The sequence below is a fragment of the Callithrix jacchus genome, chromosome 22, assembly GCF_049354715.1.
Source record: "Callithrix jacchus isolate 240 chromosome 22, calJac240_pri, whole genome shotgun sequence".
NCBI classification, from domain to species: Eukaryota; Metazoa; Chordata; class Mammalia; order Primates; family Cebidae; genus Callithrix; species Callithrix jacchus.
In genome coordinates, this window is record NC_133523.1 from 39,894,441 (window position 1) to 39,915,660 (window position 21,220).

Below are 21,220 nucleotides of genomic sequence, written 5' to 3' on the forward strand. Positions count from 1 at the left end.
GATTTCCCTGCCTCGGTCTCCCAAGAAGGCCCAGTTCAAATGGCCCTCCTCTTTGAATCCTTTCCCAACGTATTGTTCTCTGCATTAACCGAGCTCCATCTCACTAGATTCTCCGTCTCGGATGTTCCCATGGTCTTCTCAATTGCACTGGGAAGACAGTGGCTGAGTTCCCACCATCCAGCCTGGTGCTTGGCACACAGGAGACCCTCATGAAACATGAAGAGAAGGGAAAAGATGGAAATGGGGTACCAAAGGGCCAGAAGGGGACACAGGCGAGCTCTCTCTCTCTTCCTGAGAGGTGACAGTTGGGGAAACCCAGCCTCCTCCTTGGGATGCAAGGGCCCTGGACCACTGGGGTCGTGCAGGGGCGTGGCGCCTAAAAAGGCGGGTGGCTGAGCAGGCGCTGATTGGTCTGCCTAGCGGCGCGCCAGCAAAGGCCTCGTCTGAAGGCTCTAGACCGAGCTCACACTGTGCAAGACGACTGGGCCCTTTCCGAGGCGCGCATGCGCACGGCCATTTGCATCCTGCCCTTTCAACCCCGTCGTCTCGTGCCGAGCACACCTTGTCTAGAACTGGTGGGGGCGTGGGCTGGCCTCGGGAACTCACTCTTGCCCTGCTCCTCACGCCTCGCGCAGGATCCTCGCACAGGGAGGATTCGCACCCAACCCCCCAAATCCGGGTTGGGAACTTGGTGTCCGAGACCGGCTGGGACCCCCGCGCGCTCGCGGCCAGCTTCCCGGGACCCGCTTGAGACGCTGTCTGATCGGGCTTCCGAGAGTGGGGCCTGGAGAAACCAGAAGGGTCGGCAGCCTCACGCCATTTTGCACGCCCTGAGGCGGGTGCTGGTTGCTGAGGGGAATGGGGCTTGGGGCACGGGGGACCCCCGGAACTAGCTGGGCTTAGGGGAACCCGGGATCCCCACAGAAGCCTACCGCGGGAGGAGCTCAGGAGAACAGAACATGCTCTGGGTGTAGGGTCACTGTTGGAGGAGTTTGGGTTTGAAGCAGGGTATGGAGGCTGGAGTTTGGGAAATGGAAGACTGTGTTGGGGATCTGCGCTCTCGAGTTCCGATCTGGGATCTCAGGATTTGTGTCTAGGGGTGACTAGTTCTGGAATCTGAAGGGCTTCGGTTTTGTGACTGGGAACTTTCTTCTTGGAATCCAGAGATCCCTTTGGAGATCTGGAAGTCTTAGTTCTGACTTATGATATAGCATTTTGAGAGTCTGGAGCCTGATCTGGGACAACTGAAGCCTCAGTATAGATTTAGGGCCTAAATCCCCAATATACGGTGTGGAGTCGCAGTTCGGGTCTTTGAGAAGGACGTTTTAGGGCCTGGAGTCCCCACATTGAGTATGGGAGCTCCAGTTTTAGGGTCTTGGGTCTCAGAGTAGGACTCACATTCGAGATCTCAGTTTTAGAGTTGGGATCGTAATTTGAGGGACAGTTTGGGGATTTAGAGGTCAATTTGGGGGAGTGAGGTTTACTTTGTAGGGGCCTGGATTTATCTTAGGTTAGGGGTTTGTAGTGGTACGGCTTGCGGTCTGTAATCTCAGTATTACGATCATATTTGGAGATCAGAAGTTGACAGTTTGGGGGGTCTGGGGTATCTTAGTATTAGAGTTTAGGGTTTGTAGGTTTGGGAAGGCTCCTTCTTTTGTTTGTTTTTGAGACAAGATCTCACTTTGTCACCCAGGCTGGAGTGCAGTGGTGTGATTTTAGCTCACTGTAGCCTTGACCTCCTGGGCTCAAATAGTCCTCCCACATCAGCCTCCCAAGTAGCTGGGACTACAAACATATGCCACTAAGCCAGGTAATTTTTTTGTTTTTTTGGTAGAGGTGGAGTTTTGCCATATTGCCCGGCTGGTCTCAAACTCCTGAGATCAAGCAGTCCTCCCGCCTTGGTATCCCAAAGTGCTAGGGAGGAGCCACTGTACCTGGCTTTGGGAGGTCTCCAAAGTGAAGATTTAGGTCCTCATTTTGGAACTCTAAAGTTTTTTTTTTTTTTTTTTGAGATGGAGTCTTCCTCTGTGTTACCCAGGCTGGAGTGCAGTGGCGTGATTGTGCCTCACTGCAGCCTCTGCCTCTCAGGTTTAAGTGATTCCCCTGTCTCAGCCTCCTGAGTAGCTGGGACTACATACATGTGCCACCACACACAGCTAATTTTTGTATTTTCTTTTTTATTTTTTGAGACAGAGTTTTGCCCTTGTTACCCAGGCTGGAGTGCAATGGTGCGATCTCGGCTCACCGCAACCTCCGCCTCCTGGGTTCAGGCAATTCTCCTGCCTCAGCCTCCTGAGTAGCTGGGATTACAGGCACGCACCACCATGCCCAGCTAATTTTTTGTATTTTTAGTAGAGACGGGGTTTTACCATGTTATGTTGACCAGGATGGTCTCGATCTCTTGACCTTGTGACGCACCTGCCTTGGCCTCCCAAAGTGCTGGGATTACAGGCATGAGCCACTGCGCCCAGCCAATTTTTGTATTTTCAGTAAAGACAGGGTTTCACTATGTTGGCCAGGCTGGTCTCGAACTTCTGACCTCAGGTGATCCACCTGCCTTGGCCTCCCAAAGTGCTGGAACTATAGGCGTGAGCCATCGCACCTGGACAGTTTTAGTCTTAAAATCACAGTCTGTATAAGTCTCAAGCCACACTTTTAAGGCCTGATAGTCTCTGTTTCAGAGTCTGGCATCTCACTATTAATGTCTAAGTTCTAAAGTCAAAGTTTAGGGATTTACTGGTTTTAGTTTTAGGCCTGGAGCGTGATTTAAGGCTCAGATTTACAATTTGGGATTCACAGTTTTGAGTTTAGAAGTTTAGGGCTTTGTTTGTGGGTTTTTTTGTTTGTTCGTTTGTTTTTTGAGACAGTCTCGTTCTGTTACCTAGGCTGGAGTGCAGTGGCTCATTCCCAACTCACTGCAACTTCCGCCTCCTGGGTTCAAGTGATTCTCCTGCCTCAGCCTCCCAGGCCTCAGCCTCCTGAGTAGCTGGGATTACAGGCATGCACCACCATGCCTGGCTAATTTTTGTATTTTTAGTAGAATCGGCATTTCACCATGTTGGCCAGACTGGTCTCAAATTCCTGATCTCAAGTGATTTGCCTGCCTCGGCCTCCCAAAATACTGGGTTTACAGGCACGAGCCACCACATCTGGCCAAGGTTTAGCAATTTAATTTGGGTCTCTGGGCCTATAATTTATTGGGGCTGGGGACTCTATATTTTGGGATCTCTGGATGCTCAAAGGAGCATTGTAGGGAAAATGAAGGGTGCTCATCAGGCTTCCTGCCCATCCTTCCTGCAATCCCAGAGGTTGTTAATCATTCTTTTTCCCTCTTTGCAGATGTTGGATTCCAGCAGATACTTACGTTCCTCTGAACAGCCCAGAGCTAGTTCACTGGGTCCCAATGAGAGGTAAGAGCTTGCCCCATCTCCCTTATAGCCCCAGCCACTCTCATTGAATAATTATGACAAAAACATTCGCGGATCATTTACCGTTTGCTAGACTCTTTGCTAAACCTTGTTTGTATGGTAACTGGTAATCCATACAACAACCCCACGAGGAAGTGTGTGCTGAGACTCCTGCCACTTTCTAGATGAGAGTACCCTGAGGTGATCGGCAAAGATCATTTCTTATTTATTTATTTATTTATTTTTGAGATAGGGTTTCTCTCCTATTGCCCAGGCTCCAGTGCAATGGTGCGATCCAAGCTCACTGCAACCTCCGCCTCCCAAACTCAAGCGATTAATCTGCCTCAGCCTCCCGAGTAGCTGGGACTGCAGGCTCACACCTCCATGCCTGGCTAGTTTTTGTATTTTCTGTAAAGATAGGGTTTTGCCGCGTAGCCCAGACTAGTCTTGAACTCCTGGCTTCAAGCAGTCTGCCTGCCTCAGCCTCCCAAAGAGCTGGGATTACAGGCATAAGCCACCATTTCTTTTTTTCTATTTTACTTTTTTAATTTTTAGGACAGAGATAACTTCTGAGGTCCTTGCAGCCCGTGACATTCTGAGTTCATTTGTTTTCAGAGGTCGGGTCTTACTCTGTTGCCCATGCTAGAAGGCAGTGGTGCAGTCTGAGGCTCACTACAGCCTCAGACTCCTGGCTTTGAGCCTGGACTTGATCCTCCTGCATCAGCCTTCTGAACAGCTAAGATTACAGGCACATGCCACCACACCTAGCCAGTTTCTCTGTTTATTGTATAAACAGGGTCTTGCTGTGTTCCTCAGACTGGTCCTGAACTTCTGGCCTCAAGTGATTCTCCTATCTTGGCCTCCCAAGGTGCTGGGATTACAAGCCACCATGCCCAATTGACATTCTGAGTGTCCTTCCTTCTTTCTTTTTTTTCTTTTGAGACCCAGTTTCACTCTTGTTTCCCAGGCTGAAGTGTAAATGGCATGATCTCAGCTCACTGCAACCTTTACCTCCGGGGTTCAAGCAGTTCTACTGCCTCAGCCTCCCAAGTAGCTGGCCTTCAGCCTGGGAGATCAAAGCTGCTGGCATGTGCTACCACACCCAGATAGTTTTGTATTTTCAGTAGAGACAGGGCGTCATCATGTTGGTTAGGCTGGTCTCGAACTCCTGACCTCAGGTGATCTACCTGCCTCGGCCTCCCACAGTCACTGAGCCTGGCCTCTTTCCCTTCTTTTTTTTTTGAGACAAGGTCTTCCTCTGTCATTCAGGCTAGAATGCAGTGGTGCAATCCCGGCCCACTACAACCTCGACCTCCTGGGCTCAAATAATCTTCTTGCCTCAGCCCCCTAGTAGCTGGGACCACAGGCGTGCACCACTATGCCAGGCTAATTTTTGTATTTTCTGTAGAGATGGGTTTTTGCCATGTTGCCAAGGCTGGTCTGAAACTCCTGGGCTCCAGTGATCCACCCAGCCTCCCAAAGTGCTGGAGTTACAGGCGTGAGCCACTGCGCCTGGCTCTTTTTTCTTTTAGACAGGATCTTGCTCTGTTGCCCAGGCTGGAGTGCAGTGATACAATCACAGTTCACTGCAGCTTTGACCTCCCAGGCTGAAGCAATCCTCCCATGTCAGCCTCCCAAGTATGCCGGACCATACGCACACACCACTATGCCCGACTAATTTAAAAAAAAAATTTTTTTGGCTGGGTATGATGGCTCATGCCTGTAATCCCAGCTACTTGGGAGGCCGAAGCAGGAGAATCACTTGAACCCAGGAGGCAGAGGTTGCGGTGAGCCAAGATTGCACCACTGCACCACAGCCTGGGTGAGGGAGTGAGACTCGGTCTAAAAAAACAAAAGAGCTGATTGGGAGGCGTGGCGCACTGGTGCTGCCCAACATGGTAAGAGAAGTGTGGTTTCTACTGAATTTGTATGGCTTTCACACCATCATAAAGTCAAAAAGTTTTAAATCAGAACATGGTAAGACAAGGACTGTGTGCTTTCTTCAGGTTCTCTCCCTAGATACTATGCTCAGAAGGAGCAACATGAAGAAAATGAAGAAGGCCTATCCCACTGCCCATCCTCCTGGAGTTTTAGAGTTGCCGACAATTCATTCTTTCCCACCCCTTTCTAGACGTGGGGGTCCTTGTATTGGTAAAGACTCTAAGTTGCAATTAACAGAAACCCAGCAAAAACTGGCTTAAGCATAAAAAGGGATTTATTGGATCGTTTAACAAAAAAACTCAGGGGTGTCAGCCTTGGCTGGTTCCAGGATGGAGGTTAAATGATGTGGCCAGGAATCTCCATCTCTGGCCTCCGCTATTGTCTGTGTTGGGTTCTGTCTCAAACAAGTTCTCCCTTTGTTTTATTTATTTATTTTACTTATTGTTTGTTCGTTTGTTTGTTTGAGATGGAGGCTCACTCTGTCACCCAGGCTGGAGTGCAGTGGCGCGATCTCGGCTCACTGCAACTTCCGCCTCCTGAGTAGCCGATTCCCCTACCTCGGCCTTCTGAGTAGCTGAGATTACAGGCGTGTGCCACCATGCCTGGCTAATTTTCTTGTATTTTTAGTAGAGATGGGGTTTCACCAGGTTGCTCAGGCTGGTCTCGAACTTCTGACCTCAAATGATCTGCCTGCCTCGACCTCCCAAAGTGGTGGGATTACAGGTGTGAGCCATCATGCCCGGCCACAGATTCTCCCTTTAGAAAGGCAAGATGGTTCCCAGCAGCTCCAGGTCCATATCTTTTCAACTCCATATACCCAGAAGAGAAAGCCCCTTTCTAAGATTGATTGGGTCTGATTGGCCAAACCTAGCCCCAACTCTGAACCAATCACTATGACTATGCTTGACAGGACCTTGGTTCTGTGCTCCCTACTGAAAGGGGAAGATAAGGTCAGCCTCTCTCAACCACATGGACTGAGAGTGGAGGAGAAATGGTAGCTCAAAGAAAAATTGAGGTACTGTTAACAGAAAGGTGGGGATTGGATGTTGGTCAAGCAAAAATATACCTCATCCTCCAACACCTCCAACCCCTAAAATCATTCTGACAAATGACTGTCCACTCACTTACTTGAACTCACATTTCATGAACACTCCCTATGTACCAGGTACTATACTAAACCCCTTCCAGACAAGATCAGGGTTTTCCTAGCCACCTCCATTTTGTAAATGAGGAAGAAACAGGCTCAGAGAACTGAAAGCAGTTGCCCAAAGTCACACAGCAAGTGGTGGAGCTAGGATTTGAATCCCAGTCTTTCTGCTTCAAAAACTGGAGCTTATCTGTCAACCTTTATACCACCTCTTGGGACTGTCCCCTACTTTGTCCCACTTTTGTGGAGCTCATTTTAAATATTTTTAAAATGATTTTTGTTGGGGGAGCTTTTACTCTTTTTTTTTTTTTTTTTTTTTTTTTGAGATGGAGTCTCACTCTGTCACCCAGGCTAGAATACAATGGTGTGGTCTCGGCTCACTGCAGCCACCTCCGCCTCCTGGGTTCAAGTGATTCTCCCACCTCAGCCTCCTGAGTAGCTGGGATTACAGGCACATGCCACCACCCTGGCTAATTTTTTTGTATTTTTCGTAGAGACGGAGTTTCACTATGTTGGCCAGGCTGGTCTTGAACTCCTGACCTTGTGATCTACCCGCCTTGGCCTCCCAAAGTGCTGGGATTACAGGCGTGAGCCACTGCACCTGGCTGGGGGAGCTCTTACTCTTACATCCCTGCACACTAGTAAAACAAATGAAGGGCTGGGCCTTGGTCTTTCCAAATTTAATATGAGACGTTTAGACTGGCTTTTGGTTAGGGCTCCTTCTAGTTCCTGTAAAATAAAGTAAGTAGGGGCAGGATGAGTACCCACTAAGTGTTAGGCATTAGTCGGGGATTTAAGAGATGTAACCAGGGCAGCACTATGGCTTCTGTGGGCCCTATACAATTGTGCCTTCCTGATCCCCTCCCTCCATAGAAAACTATGAACAACCGTGGTTTATGACAGTATTGATATAAAGACAAGTATAGTACAGATAGGCTGATATTTTTTGTTGTTCTAATTTAATAGGAATTAGAACATTTTCATGAGCCCCTAAAAGCATCATGGGGTCCAGGTACTGTGCTTTCTGCATTTTGTGGATAAATCAACCTGGGTTATAGCAGTAAATAAGACAAAAAATCTTGCCCTCCATGGTGGTGTGTGCCTATAATCCCAGCTACTGGGGATGCTGAGGTAGGAGAATCACTTGAGCCCAGGAGGTGGAGGTTGCAATGAGCCAAGAACCCACCACTGCACTCCAGCCTGGGCAACAGAGCAAGACTCTGCCTCAAAAAAAAAAAAAAATCTTGCCTTCATGGAGTTCATATTTATAATTAACAAAAAAAAAGATTTCACAGCCTGTACAATGTAGAGAGACTGTGTCTCTACAGAAAATTCCATTTTAAAATTTATTTTATTTTATTTATTTAGTTTTTGAGATGAAATTTTTGCTCTTGTTGCCCAGGCTAGAGTGCAATGGTGTGATCTCAGCTCATTACAACCTCCGCCTCCTGGGTTCAAGCAATTCTCCTGCCTCAGCCTCCTAAGTAACTGAGATTACAGATGCCTGCCACCATGCCCAGCTAATTTTTGTATTTTGGTAGAGACGGGGTTTCGCCGTGTTGGTCAGGCTGGTCTTGAACTCCTGACCTCGGGTGACCCACCCGCTTCGACCTCCTAAAGTGCTAGGATTACAGGCATGAGCCACTGCTCCCAGGGTTAAAATTTATTTTTAAAAGTTTTTTTGTAGAGGCAGGGTCTCACTATGTTGCCCAGGCTGAACTCAAACTCCTGGGCTCAAGGGTTCATCCTGCCTCAGGCTCCAAAGTGCTGGGATTACAGATGTGAGCCACCACTCACAGCCTTGTCACTACAAAAAAATTTTAAAAATAGCCTGGCATGGTGGTGTGTGCCTAAAGTCCCAGCTACTTGGGAGACTGAGGCAGAAGGATTGCTGGAGCTCAGGATTTTGAGGTTACAGGCTGTTACACACCAGTCTGGGTGACAGAGCAACTCTCTGTCTCAAAAAACAAACAAGCCAGCAAAACAAAAAAACCAAGGCAAAAACTTTATTATTTCCTGTGCTTGCAACATTCCAAGCAGAGGGAATAGTAAAGGCCCTAAGGCAGAAATAACTTGGCAGTTTAGAGAAACAGTAAGAAAACCCATGAGGCTGGAGCTGACCCATTCCCTGAAAGGCCAGAGGGCACAGCTGGGATTAGTGGACAAAAATATAGAGACTGTGAGGAAAGAAATTGGCTAAAACCAGAACCATCCAGCAGAGAAAGAGGCAGCCCTGGGAGGTGGTACCTGCTTCCCGGAGGCACCTGAGAGCAGATCCCAGGTTAAACCTATTCAAGACAGCTGCCCAGGGGATGCCAAGACACTCAATTCCTCCCTTTGTAAGCTCTGTGTTTGCCCAGAAGTTTCACCCAGTGCTTTGTAGAACCCAGAGTAAACACCCAGGGACTGTAGTTTACATGAAACCCTCTGTGCCACCATGTCCAGCTAATTTTTGTATTTTTAGTTTTGAGACAGGGTTTTGCCATGTTGGACAGGCTGGTCTCAAACTCCTGACCTCAAGGGATCCTCCCGCCTCAGCCTCCCAAAGTGCAGAATTACAGGTGTGAGCCACCATGCCTGGCCTCCTTTTACAAGCTACTAAAACACCAAGCAAGGCTGGGAGTGGTGGCTCAAGCCTGTAATCCCAGCACTTTGGGAGGCCGAGACTGGTGGATCACGAGGTCAAGAGATCGAGACCATCCTGGTCAACATGGTGAAACCCCGTCTCTACTAAAAATACAAAAAATTAGCTGGGCATGGTAGCACGTGCCTGTAATCCCAGCTACTCAGGAGGCTGAGGTAGGAGAATTGCCTGAACCCAGCAGGTTGCGGTGAGCCAAGATTACGCCATTGCATTCCAGCCTGGGTAACAAGAGCGAAACTCCATTTCAAAAAAAACAAAAACAAAAACAAAAAAACACCAAGCAAGACTTTTTTCTTTATCATGGCCAACTTCATAGACATGTGACCTGTGTAGTCACATAGGACCCTGTGCTCAGGATGGTCTGATGCTTGTTTTGATGCTCTGCTCTCAGCATCTTGAAATTCTCAATTTTTGAACAAGAGGCTGCCACGTTTTCATTTACAATGCCCCTTGAACCCAATATATTATGTAGCTTTTTTTCTGGTCTTACTTGCAATTTTGTTTGTATGAAAATTTGATTAATTACTTTAGCCCCAAAGATACTGTCATCTCCAGAAGAAGGGGCTGTATTTGTTTTTGGAGTTTTTTGTTTTGTTTTATTTTTCAAGACAGGGTCTCATTCTGTTGCCCAGACTAGAGTGTAATGGAGTGATCATGGCTCACTGCACCCTCAACCTCCCTGGCTCCAGTGATCCTCCTACCTCAGCCCCGCAAAGTAGCTGGGACTACAGGCATGCGCCACCGGCGCAGAGTGCACTTCTACGAAAAATGAAAAAATTAGCCAGCCACCGATTCTCCTGTCTCAGCCTCCTGAGTAGCTGGGTTTACAGGTGCCCACCACCACGCCCGGAGAATTTTTTGTATTTGTAGTAGAGACAGCATTTCACCATGTTGGCCAGGCTGGTCTCAAGCTCCTGAGCTAAGCTCCTGAGCTCATGTGATCCACCCACCTTGGCCTCCCAAAGTGCTAGGATTACAGGCATGAGCCACTGCTCCCAGCCAAGACAACTTATTTTGTGTCCGTATTTATTAACTCACTTAGCAAATACACAGTGAGTCGTCACAATATTCCAGGCCCTGTTCTAGGTGCTAGGGGTACAGGAGTACAGTGGTACCAATGACACAGACGACAGCCCGGTGCAGTGATCAGAGGTGTGAGAGCACCAGGGCAAGGGGGCCTTAGCAGTTGATGGGAGAGAGCCAAAGGAAGCAAGAGGCGAGACCAGAATGATCAACTGGGCCAGGCCACAAATTATAAGCCACATTAGGACGTTTTTTTTTTTTTTTTGAGATAGCGTCTTGCTGTGTCACCCAGGCTGGAGTGCAGTGGTGCAATCTCAGCTCACTCCAACCTCCACCTCCCGGGTTCAAGCAATTTTCCTGCCTCAGCCTCCCCAGTAGCTGGGATTACAGGTGCTTGCCACCAGGCCTGGCTAATTTTTGTATTGACTGATTGATTGATTGATTGATTGATTGAGATGATGTCTCACTCTTGTTCCCCAGGCTGGAGTGCAATGGCACGATCTTGAATCACTGCAACCTCTGCCTCCCAGGTTCAAGCCATTCTCCTGCCTCAGCCTCCCAAGGAGCTGGGATTACAGGAGATTGCCACCAAGCCCGGCTAATTTTTGCATTTTTAGTAGAGACAGGGTTTCACCATGTTGGCCAGGCTGGTCTCAAACTTCTCACCTCAGGTGATCTGCCCGCCTCATATTTTTAGTAGAGACGAGTCGAGGTTCTACTAAAAATACACCTGCCTCCCAAAGTGTTCGGGTTACAGGCGTCAGCCACCGTGCTTGGCCTTATTTGGTTTTTTGAGATGGAGTCTCATGCTGTCTCCCAGGCTGGAGTCCAGTGACATGATCTTGGCTCACTTCAACCCCCAACTCCTGGGTTCAAGTGATTCTCCTGCCTCAGCTTCCCACGTAGCTGGGTGTGTGCCACCACACCCACCTAACTTTTGTATTTTTGGTAGAGATGGGGATTCACCATGTTGACCAGGCTAGTCCCAAACCCCTGACCTTAGGTGATTGCCCACTTTGGCCTCGCAAAGTGCTGGGATTATAGGCATGAGCCACTGTGCTCACCCCACATTAGGAACTTAAATTTGACCCTTAACAATGGGATGGCATGGAAAGGTTTGAAGCAAGACAGTGACGTGGTCAGATTTGTGTTTCAGGAAGTTCACCTTGAGCCTAGCAGAAAGTAGGGCTGGGAGAAGCCAAATGGTGGGGCTGGGTGAACTATAAGAATGTGAACACATGGATAGGGCAGGGCTCTGGGGTTGAAGAGAAGGTGATGGAGGAGGAGTGGGTAAGATCTGGTGACTGGGTAAGATCTGGGCTAAGGGGAAGTAACAAGTACGGGTGATGCCTGGGATTCTGTCTTGAGTGTCCAGGCTGGGATGTGGGCAGCTCTAAAATGGGTAACACAGACGGGTTTGCAGGTCGAATGCGGAATTCGGTTTTGGATGTCCTAACCAAAACCTGCTCCTGTCCCCAAACAGGAAGCAGAGGAAAAACCATACTAGCAAACTGCAAGAGTTGGCACTGCTGCTGCCCATAGGCCTGAAGACCAAGAAGCTCACAAAGGTACGGGGAATAGAGGAGAGAGGGTAGATTTGGGAAGCAGGTCTTTAAATAGCAGCATGTGGGCTGGGCACAGTGGCTCATGCCTGTAATCCCAGCACTTTGGGAGATCGAGGAGAATGGATCACGAGATCAAGAGTTCAAGACCAGCCTGGCCAACATGGTGAAACCCTGTCTCTACAAAAACACAAAAATTTAGCTGAGCATGGTGGCACATGCCTGTACTTCCAGCTACTCAAGAGGCTGAGGCAAGAGAATCGCTTGAATCTGGACCCGAGAGGGGAAGGTTGTAGTGAGCTGAGATTGTGCCATTACACTCCAGCCTGGGTCACAGAGTGAGACTTTGTCTCAAAAAAAAAAAAAAAAAGCACATCTAGTTTACTGTGACATACCTGGCCCCTAGTCAGTAGTAGTCTCTTTGAGCTTTGTGACTCCAGTATCAACTCAGGAGGTATTTGGTGGCTGCATAGATGATACCTGCAGGGCAGGAGGCATCCTTCGTGGTACTGTGGGGAGACTCCTTCCTTTGACAGTCCCTGGCTGAGTGACCTCTCAATTCTTTGTGCTTGGGACGAGAAAGCAGTTTGCTACAGTCTGCAGTCACACTCTTAAGTAGTTCACAGTCAGTGCAGAGAATGGCCTATGATTATAAAACAGTGTAGCAAGTGCCTTGGTGGAGATAGGCCCAGGGTGTCACAAGAGTGCAGGAGGGGACCAGGTGCGGTGGCTCATGCCTGTAATCCCAGCATTTTGGGAGGCCGAGACAGGTGGATCACCTGAGGTCAAGAGTTCAAGACCAGCCTGACCAACATGGTGAAACCCCATCTCTACTAAAATTACAAAATTATCTGGGCGTGGTGGCACATGCCTGTAATCCTAGCTACTTGGGAGGCTGAGGCAGGAGAATCACTTGAACCCGGAAGGCAGAGGTTGCAGTGAGTGAAGATGGAGCCATTGTACTCCAGCCTGGGCAACAAGGGCAAAACTCCATCTCAATTTTAAAAAAAAGAATGCAGGAGGGAACAGCTTGCCCAGCCTGAGTGAGAGGGAAAGGGAGGTGGCACTTCTGGAAGAGGAGACCACTGTGCAGAGGTGCAGAGGAGGAGAAGCCAGGTGAGGGAGTTTGTGGCAAGAAGAGGAGGCTTTGCAGATACAGAATACAGCATGAGCCGAGGGCCGGTGAGTCGCCAGGGAGCATGTGCCAAAAACTGCCCCAGGAGGCAGACAGACCTTTTTTGAGACAGATCTCCAGCACTTTTTTGAGACAGTCTTGCTCTGTTGCCCAGGTTGGAGTGCCGTAGCATGACCTCAGCTCACTATAACCTCTGCCTCCCGGGTTCAAGCGATTCTGCTGCTTCAGCCTCCTGAGTAGCTGGGACCACCGGCATGCACCACCACGCTGGCTTATTTTTGTATTTTTATTAGAGACGAGGTTTTGCCATGTTGGCCAACCTGGTCTCGAATTCTTAACTTCAAGTGATCCATCCACTTTGACCTTCCAAAGTGCTGGGATTGCAGGTGTGAGCCACTGCGCCCAGCCAATTTCTGTAGCCTTAGCAAGCCCCTTAGAACTTTGAGCCTGTTTCTGTAGCTGTAGCCCCTGTCTCACTGTGCTGCAGTGAGGGCTAGACAGCAGAACAGGAAGGTCTCTGCCGACTGAGGAGTTGTTGGGGTGGATGGGGCATGAGATCCTGGAGCCTCTGTGTCTCTGGTCCCCAACAGCCTCACGTTATCTTGAGCCCTGGCTGATGTGCTCAACCCTGTCTTTTTTTTTTTTTTTGAGATGGAGTCTTGCTCTGTAGCTCAGGCTGGAGTGTAGTGGCATGATCTTGGCTCACTGCAACCTCTGCCTCCTGGGTCCTGGTTCAAGAGATTCTCCTGCCTCAGCCTCCCGAGTAGCTGGGAATACAGGCATGCACCACCACGCCCAGTTAATTTTTGTATTTTAATAGAGATGGGGTTTCACTATGTTGGCCAGGCTGGTCTTGAACCCTTGACCTCGTAATCCTCCCATCTAGGCCTCCCAAAGTGTTGGGATTACAGGCGTGAGCCACCGCGCTTGGCCTAACCCCGTCTTTCTCTTGAGTCAGAAGGAGATTCTGATGCATATCCTGCAGTATATTCAGTACCTCCAAAGAAACATCGACGCAGCCAAGGCCTTGCTGAAATGCCACACCACTAATGTGGAAGGTGTCCTTGCGGGTAAGTAGCTCAGCCAGTGTTTCCTGGTGCCTGCGATGTGCCAAGTGTGGTTCCGGCCACCAGGGATACCAAGCAACCCTTGTGTCAACGCCTAGTAGTGGGGACAAAGTCAGATGTGCAAGATGCCGTGGGAACTCAGAGGTGGCTCACACTTGTAATCCCACCACTTTGGGAGGCTGAGGCGGGTGGATCGCTGGAGGTCAGGAGTTTGAGACCAGCCTGGGCAACATGGTAAAACCCATCTCCACTAAAAATACAAAGTTAGCTAGGTGTGGTGGTGCATGCCCATAATCCCAGCTACTCAGAAGGCTGAGGCAGGAGAATCGCTTGAACCTGGAAAGTGGAAGTTGCAGTGAGCTAAGATCGCTCCACTGCACTCCAGCCTGGGTGAAACAGTGAGACTCTGTCTCAAAAAATAATGAGAAGAAATAAAATAAACAAATCTGATCATGACTTTCCTCTGGCATAAAATCCCTCATTAATTTTCATCTTCTTCACCTCCCCCCATTGGCCATGTGCTGGAAATCCTTTGGGATCTCATCCCTGCCATCCTAATCCCTGCCAAACCTCCCAGCCTCATCTACCATTCTGCCAGCATATTTCATTTACGTATTTATTTATTTGTGTGGGTTTTTTTTTTTGAGACAGAATATCACCTTGTCACCCAGGCTGGAGTGCAGTGGTGTGATCTCAGCTCACTGCAACCTCCACCTCCCGGGTTCAAGCAATTCTCTTGCCTCGGCCTCCCGAGTAGCTGGGATTATAGCTGCCACCACACCCGGCTAAGTTTTGTATTTTTGGTAGAGACAGGGTTTCACCATCTTGGCCAGACTTGTTTACTTATTTTTTTTTTTTTTTGAGACAAGGTCTCACTCTGTTGCCCAGGCTGGAGTGCAGCGGCACAATCTCTGTTCACTGCAAACTCTGCCTCCCAGGCCTCTGCCAGCATGTTTACACTCCAGTAACAGCCACAGCACCCAGCACATTCAGCCTTGGGGGACTGGTATGTTCCAGGTGTTACCTTTTTTTTTTTGGAACAGGGGTCTCACTCTGTCACCCAGGCTGGAGTGCAGCGGCATGATCATAGCTCACTGCAACCTCCACCTCCCAGGGCTCAAACTCCAGGGGTCAAGCAATTCTCCTGCCTCAAACTTCTTTTTTTTTGAGACAGAGTTTCGCTCTTGTTACCCAGGCTGGAGTACAATGGCGCGATCTCGGCTCACTGCAACCTCCACCTCCTGGGTTCAGGCAATTCTCCTGCCTCAGCCTCCTGAGTAGCTGGGACTACAGGCATGCGCCACCATGCCCAGCTAATTTTTTTGTATTTTTAGTAGAGACGGGGTTTCACCATGTTGACCAAGATGGTCTTGATCTCGTGATCCACCTGCCTTGGCCTCCCAAAGTGCTGGGATTACAGGCTTGAGCCACCGCGCCTGGCCTCAAACTTCTAAGTAGCTAGGACTACAGGCATGTGCCACCAACGTACAGCTAATATTTTTGTTTGTTTGTTTTTTGGAGAGACGGGGTCTTACTATGTTGCCCAAGCTGGTCTTGAACTCCTGGGCTCAAGTAATCCTCCTGCCTTGGCCTCCCAAAGTGCTGGGATTATAGGACTGGGCCACCAAGCCTGACTTATTATGTTTCTATGTGTTAGCTCACATTTAATCGTCAGGAAAAACGCAGAAGGGAAAAGCTAGTGTGGTCCTGTTTTGCACATGATGGAACTGAAGCACGGAGAGGTTAAGGTCACAGAGATGAGCCTGTGTCAGAACCTGGCTCAGATACCTCACACATCATCTCCATGCCACGCAGACCTCCAATCACACCTAGCGACTTGCCTGTCCCCAGACGCCCTATGCGTCTTCTCATGTCTGCAAGCTCTTACTCAGATAGTTTCTTCTTTTTTTTCTGAGGCAGAGTCTCACTCTGTTGCCGGGGCTGGAGTTAAGTGGTGCGATCTCGGCTCACTGCAACCTCCACCTCCCGGGTTCAAGCGATTCTCCTGCCTCAGCCTCCTGAGTAGCTGGGACTACAGGCGTCTGCCACTATACCCAGTTAATTTTTATATTTTTAGTAGAGATGGGGTTTCACCATGTTGGCCAGGCTGTTCTCGAATTCCTGACCTCAGGTGATCCACCCATCTCGGCCTCCCAAAGTGCTAGGATTACAGGCGTGAGCCACCACATCTGGCCTGTTCTGTTGTTTTTTTTTTTTTTTTTTTCCTGAGACAGAGTTTTGCTTTTGTCGCCCAGGCTTGGTGCAGTGACTTGATCTCAGCTCACTGCAACCTCTGCCTCCCGGATTAAGCGATTCTTCTGCCACCATGCCTAGCTAATTTTTGTATTTTTTGTAGAGACGAGATTTTACCACGTTGGCCAGGCTGGTCTTGAACTCCTGACCTCAGGTGATCTGCCCATCTCGGCCTCCCAAAGTGCTGGGATTAGAGGTGTCAGCCACCGCACCTGGCCTAGATTTGTTTCTTTTAGAACGAGGTCCCTGACGTAGTGTAGAGGACTGGTGGTGAAGTGAGAGACAACAGTCAGGAAGATGAGGAAAGACACTATTCGGAGTGATCCAGACAGGGGACAACCAGGCACAAGCCAGCACTGCAGCTGAGAATGTGGGTAGAAGTGAGTCCATCTAGGAGCTGTTAACAAGGAAGAACGGAGAGGCCAGAGTAAAAGGCCCCAGTGAACTTGGGGTGGGTGGGGGGCCTTCACTGTGTTGAGGAAGGCAGGAGGAGGTGCTGGCGTGGGCAGGGAGACGGTGAAGCATCCTCGAGGTGCCCAGTCTGGGGAAGTATTGATTCCGTTCTTCTGCTTGACCAAGGCCCAAAACAGCCTGAAGAAATGTGCATTCCCGCCCTCCATTTTCAAAGTCCTGACTGTGCGTCCTCCCATAAGTCCCCAGTTTCCACACTGTAAAGTCAGCCTGGGGTCCTGATCCGGGACTGGGGAGCACTGTCTGGAAGGCAGGAACTGCAGCTGGGTGCAGATGGGGTGGGGGATCTGACCTGTCTCCATTCCTGCAGGGCTGGGGCAGAACCCAGCTTCAGGCCCAGCCAGGCGAAGGAGACACTCTACCCCCTCCAGCTCCCCAAGCTCTCAGAAGTCCCGTCTCCAGGGGGCCTGCCAGAAGCCTCGGAAGAAGAAGCTGACCCAAATGTCAGGTACAAGCTGTCAGTGGAGGCGGAACCAGAAGCCCGGTCACCCAGGAGCAGGGCTCCTTCTCCAGGGACGTCCTTAGCTGGGGGCCTTCTCAGCAACCTGTGCCTGGGTTCAACTCCCAGCTCCTCCTTGACCAGCACTAAGGCCTCACACCCAGAAAGTCGGAGTTCACTGGTCTACAGCAGAACCTGGGCATTAGTATTTTTTTTTTGAGATGGAGTCTTGCTCTGTCCACCAGGCTGGAGTGCAATGATGAAATCTTGGCTCACTGAAACCTCTGCCTCCCAGGTTGAAGCAATTCTCCTGCCTCAGCCTCCTAAGTAGCTGGGATTACAGACATGTGTCACCAGGCACTGCTAATTTTTGTATTTTTAGCAGAGACAGGGTTTCACCATGTTGTTCAGGCTGGTCTCGAACTCTTGACCTCAAGTGATCTGCCTGCCTAGGCCTCACAAAGCCCAGGGGTTACAGGTGTGAGCCACTGCATCTGACCAATATTTTTTAAAGCTTGCAAGAAGATTCTGATGTGTAGACAGGGGTTGAACAAAGAGGCCTGTGATTGAGGATCTGGGCGTACCCATTCCAGGCCAGGTATAGCTTTGACTCAGACAAGGAAGTTTCCCATCTGAGCCTTACTCTGGTGACAGACAGGTGACCTCGAGGTCCCTCTGATAAATGACTCTCTGCTTCCCCAGAAAACCAAGACCCTGAGAAGACTCGGACCCCAAAGTCTCGCCGCTTCCTGGCCCTGAACAAGCCTGAGAAGCTGGTAACGCCATCACCAGACCAGAAAGGAAGAGGCACAGGGGGGACAACCACCCCTCCAAGGTGCCCCGACTCCTGCGGTCACCCCAGACCTGCATCATCCTCGCCTCCAGGTGACAGAAAAGAAGGACCAAGGCCCAAGGCCTTGCTGGATCTGACATTGCTGGATCTGGCCGAGGACACCATCCACTGTGGTATCTCAAGTTGGTCTTTTTCCTCACTATGAACTTAGTCTTTCATTGAGATGACAGTTTGCGGGCACCTACTGCATCCCAGACACAGTACCAGTAGCGGGAGCAGCAGCAGTGAATAGGAAACCACCTCTCCCTTCTCAAGCCTGTGGCCTTGCTCTGGTGGTCTCCTTCATTGAAGGCTGTGTTATGGCTGTAACACACCCATGTAAGGGTGGGACGAGACAGCGTCATCCTCCTGTGTGGGCTTTCCATCACAGAACCAGGAGGATGGCAGGGCCTCTGCATCAGGCCTCATTTGGCTCTCCCGTGCCCCAGTCACTGCACTGGTTTGGAAAAGGTATGGTGATGTATTCAGGCAGAGAGCTGGATGAGAGGGAGGCAGGTCAGAGCATAAGGCTTTGAGGCCTCAAGTCATCTTGTTCCTCTAACTCTTCATTCAGCCCTTTCTTTTTCTTTTCTTTTCCTTTTTTTTTTTTTTTTTGAGACAGACTCTGGCTCTCTTGCCTGGGCTGGAGTGCAGTGGTACAATCTTGGCTCATTGCAACCTCTGCCTCCTGGATTCAAACAATTCTCTTGCCTCAGCCTCCCAAGTAGCTAGGATAACAGGTGTGCACCACCATGCCTGGCTAATATCTGTGTTTTTAGTAGAGACAGGGTTTCACCACGCTGGCCAGGCTGGTTTCAAACTCCTGACCTCGGGGGATCCACCCACTTTGGCCTCCCAAAGTGCTGGGATTACAGGCGTGAGTCACCTCAACCAGCTTCACTCAGCCCTTTCTCCCCAACTCAAGCACCTCCTCTGTTCCAGGCCCTGTGCCAGATGCTGGTGACACATCAGTGACCAAGTTCACAGCCCCATGAAGGAATCGCTTATGTCACCCAATACTGACAGCCCAGAGTGACCCAGACTTCCTGGGCTTACCCAGGAGGCTGGGGGCCCCATAAGGGACATCTGACCCAGCCTAGGGAGCAGGGAGCGTTTCTCAGATTTTCCTGCTAGCTGTGTGACCTTGGGCAAGTTACTTGAGATCTCAGTGCCTCCATTTATTTACCTGTAAAATGGGTATAATAACGGTGCCTTTAGGCAAAGGGGAACAGAATGGAAAAGGCTCTCAGCAGCGCGCAGCTGTAAGCTCCGTGTTCTTGTCAGCTAGCTCATGGGCATTGTCAGGATTCCACTTACGGGTATTCTTCATTACAGCTTCTTTGTTTGTTTGTTTTCTGAGATAGGGTCTCACTCTGTTACCCAGGCTGGAGTGCAATGGTGCCATCTCAGCTCACTGCAACCTCCACCTCCTGAGTTCAAGTGATTCCCATGCCTCAGCCCCGCAGGTAGCTGGGATTACAGGTGTGTGCCACCATGCCCAGCTAATTTTTGTATTTTTAGTAAAAATGGGGTTTCGCCATGTTGGTCAGGCTGGTCTTAAACTCCTGACCTCAGATGATCGGCCGACCTTGGCCTCCCAAAGTGCTGGGATTACAGGCACCTGCCACCATGCCTGGCTAATTTTTATATTTTTAATGGAGACTGGTTTTTACCATATTGGCCAGACTGGTCTCCAACTCCTGACTTCAAGTGATTTGCCCGCCTCAGCCTCCCAAAGTGCTAGGATTACAGGTGTGAGCCACCTTGCCTGGTTCCATTACAGCTTCTGATAGGGATGTGGGATTCCAAAAACCTAGGGGTGATTTGGGGCACCCTTCAGCCTCACGAGGGCACCCTGCATCCTGAGGTTTGGGCTAGGATTGGGGAGTGGGTGTGTGACAGAAGTTGGACCCTTCCTCCCCTGTGTCTGGGAGTCCTGGAATTTGGCCCAGTCCCCAGGCGTGGTCACCCTGATCTGCCCTCTTAGGCTGCTGGTGCCAGGACAGTGTCCAGGACGACACACCTTCCCCTGCACTCCTGGCCCAGGAAGATGCTGAGAGGATCCATTTTCTCAACAAGACCCAGCCCCATCCCAGGTAAGGGAGTCCCCAGGGCACTGTGGGCAGCGCTGAGGGGTTTGATGTGGGGCAGTTAAGGGGTAGTGGGAAGAGAGGCCGATTCGTGTCCTCTGCGGGTACCCCTTGAGCACCAACAGGGGCCCAGCTTTGTGCCTGCTACTGTGAGCTTGCAGGAAAGCCCGACTTCCCATTTCCTGGACACGGTCATAGCTTTCTCACCCGTCCCCCTGCCTCCCCTGTCACCCCTCCATCCCATCCTCATGTGAGCACATGGCTTTTCCAACACAGAGACCTTGACCATGGAGGTCATGGCTTAAAGCCCTTCCTCAGTGCCTGTAGCATAGGGTCCAATATCTTTTTTTTTTTTTTGGAGACAGGGTCTCATTCTGTTGCCCAGGCCAGAGAGCATTGACGTGATCATAGGTCACTGCAGCCTCAACCTTCAGGCCTCAAGCAATCCTCCCACCTCAGCTTCCTGAGTAGCTGGGACCACAGGCGCACACCACCCAGCTAATTTGTTTGTTTATTTTTTGTAGAAATGAGGTCTCCCAGTAGGGAGAGGTGGCTCACAGCTGTAATCCCAGCACTTTGGGAGGCCAAAGCAGGCAGATCCCGAGGTCAGGAGACTGAGATGCTCCTGGCTAACACGGTGAAACCCTGTCTCTACTAAAAATACAAAAAATTAGCCAGGCATGGTGGTGTGCGCCTGTAGTCCCAGCTATTCAGGAGACTGAGCAGGAGAATCAATCACTTGAACCCGGGAGGCGGAGGTTGCAGTGAGCCGAGATCACGCCATTGTACTCCAGCCTAGGTTACAGAGTGAGACTCCGTCTCAAAAAAAAGAAAGAAAAAGAAATGAGGTCTCCCTATTTCCAACCCAAGCTGGTGTTGAACTCCTGGACTCAAACAGTCCTCCCACCTCAGCCTCCAAAGGGTCACTGCATCCAGCCCCAATATCTTACCCGGCATTTGAGACCTTCAGTGGCCCTCAACTCACCTCATCAGCCTTGCCCTTCACCCATGACTCACACTTCACACCACACACATTTGCCGTTCCCTAGGAGCCCTACACCAGCCCCTCTGGGCTTCTCACATTCCAGTATCTCTCCCTGGATGGCCTGCTTCCCTGTGCCCCTGGAAAACCACCCATCCCTAAAAAAAAAATTTTTTAAGAAAAAAAAAAAAAAGCCAGGCATGGTGGCTCACGCCTGTAATCCAAGC

The 21,220-nt window shown here is 50.0% G+C and overlaps 1 protein-coding gene across 3 annotated transcripts in view; it reads left to right on the forward strand.

The window, feature by feature from the left end:
• Positions 1 to 557: 557 nt before the first annotated feature.
• MEIOSIN (meiosis initiator) overlaps positions 558 to 21,220 on the forward strand; it is a 28,625-nt gene continuing 7,962 nt past the window's right edge. The window contains exons 1-7 of one of the 3 annotated variants that reach the window (XM_035287159.3): positions 558 to 835; positions 3,340 to 3,410; positions 11,646 to 11,730; positions 13,818 to 13,929; positions 16,961 to 17,098; positions 17,792 to 18,064; positions 19,909 to 20,017. In XM_035287159.3, coding sequence (XP_035143050.1) covers positions 3,340 to 3,410; positions 11,646 to 11,730; positions 13,818 to 13,929; positions 16,961 to 17,098; positions 17,792 to 18,064; positions 19,909 to 20,017 — 788 coding nt within the window. In that variant the 5' untranslated portion in view covers positions 558 to 835. Of the gene's footprint in view, positions 836 to 1,666; positions 1,811 to 3,339; positions 3,411 to 11,645; positions 11,731 to 13,817; positions 13,930 to 16,960; positions 17,099 to 17,791; positions 18,065 to 19,908; positions 20,018 to 21,220 lie in introns of those variants that run through there. The other 2 variants (XM_078360166.1, XM_078360167.1) reach the window with 2 other exon arrangements.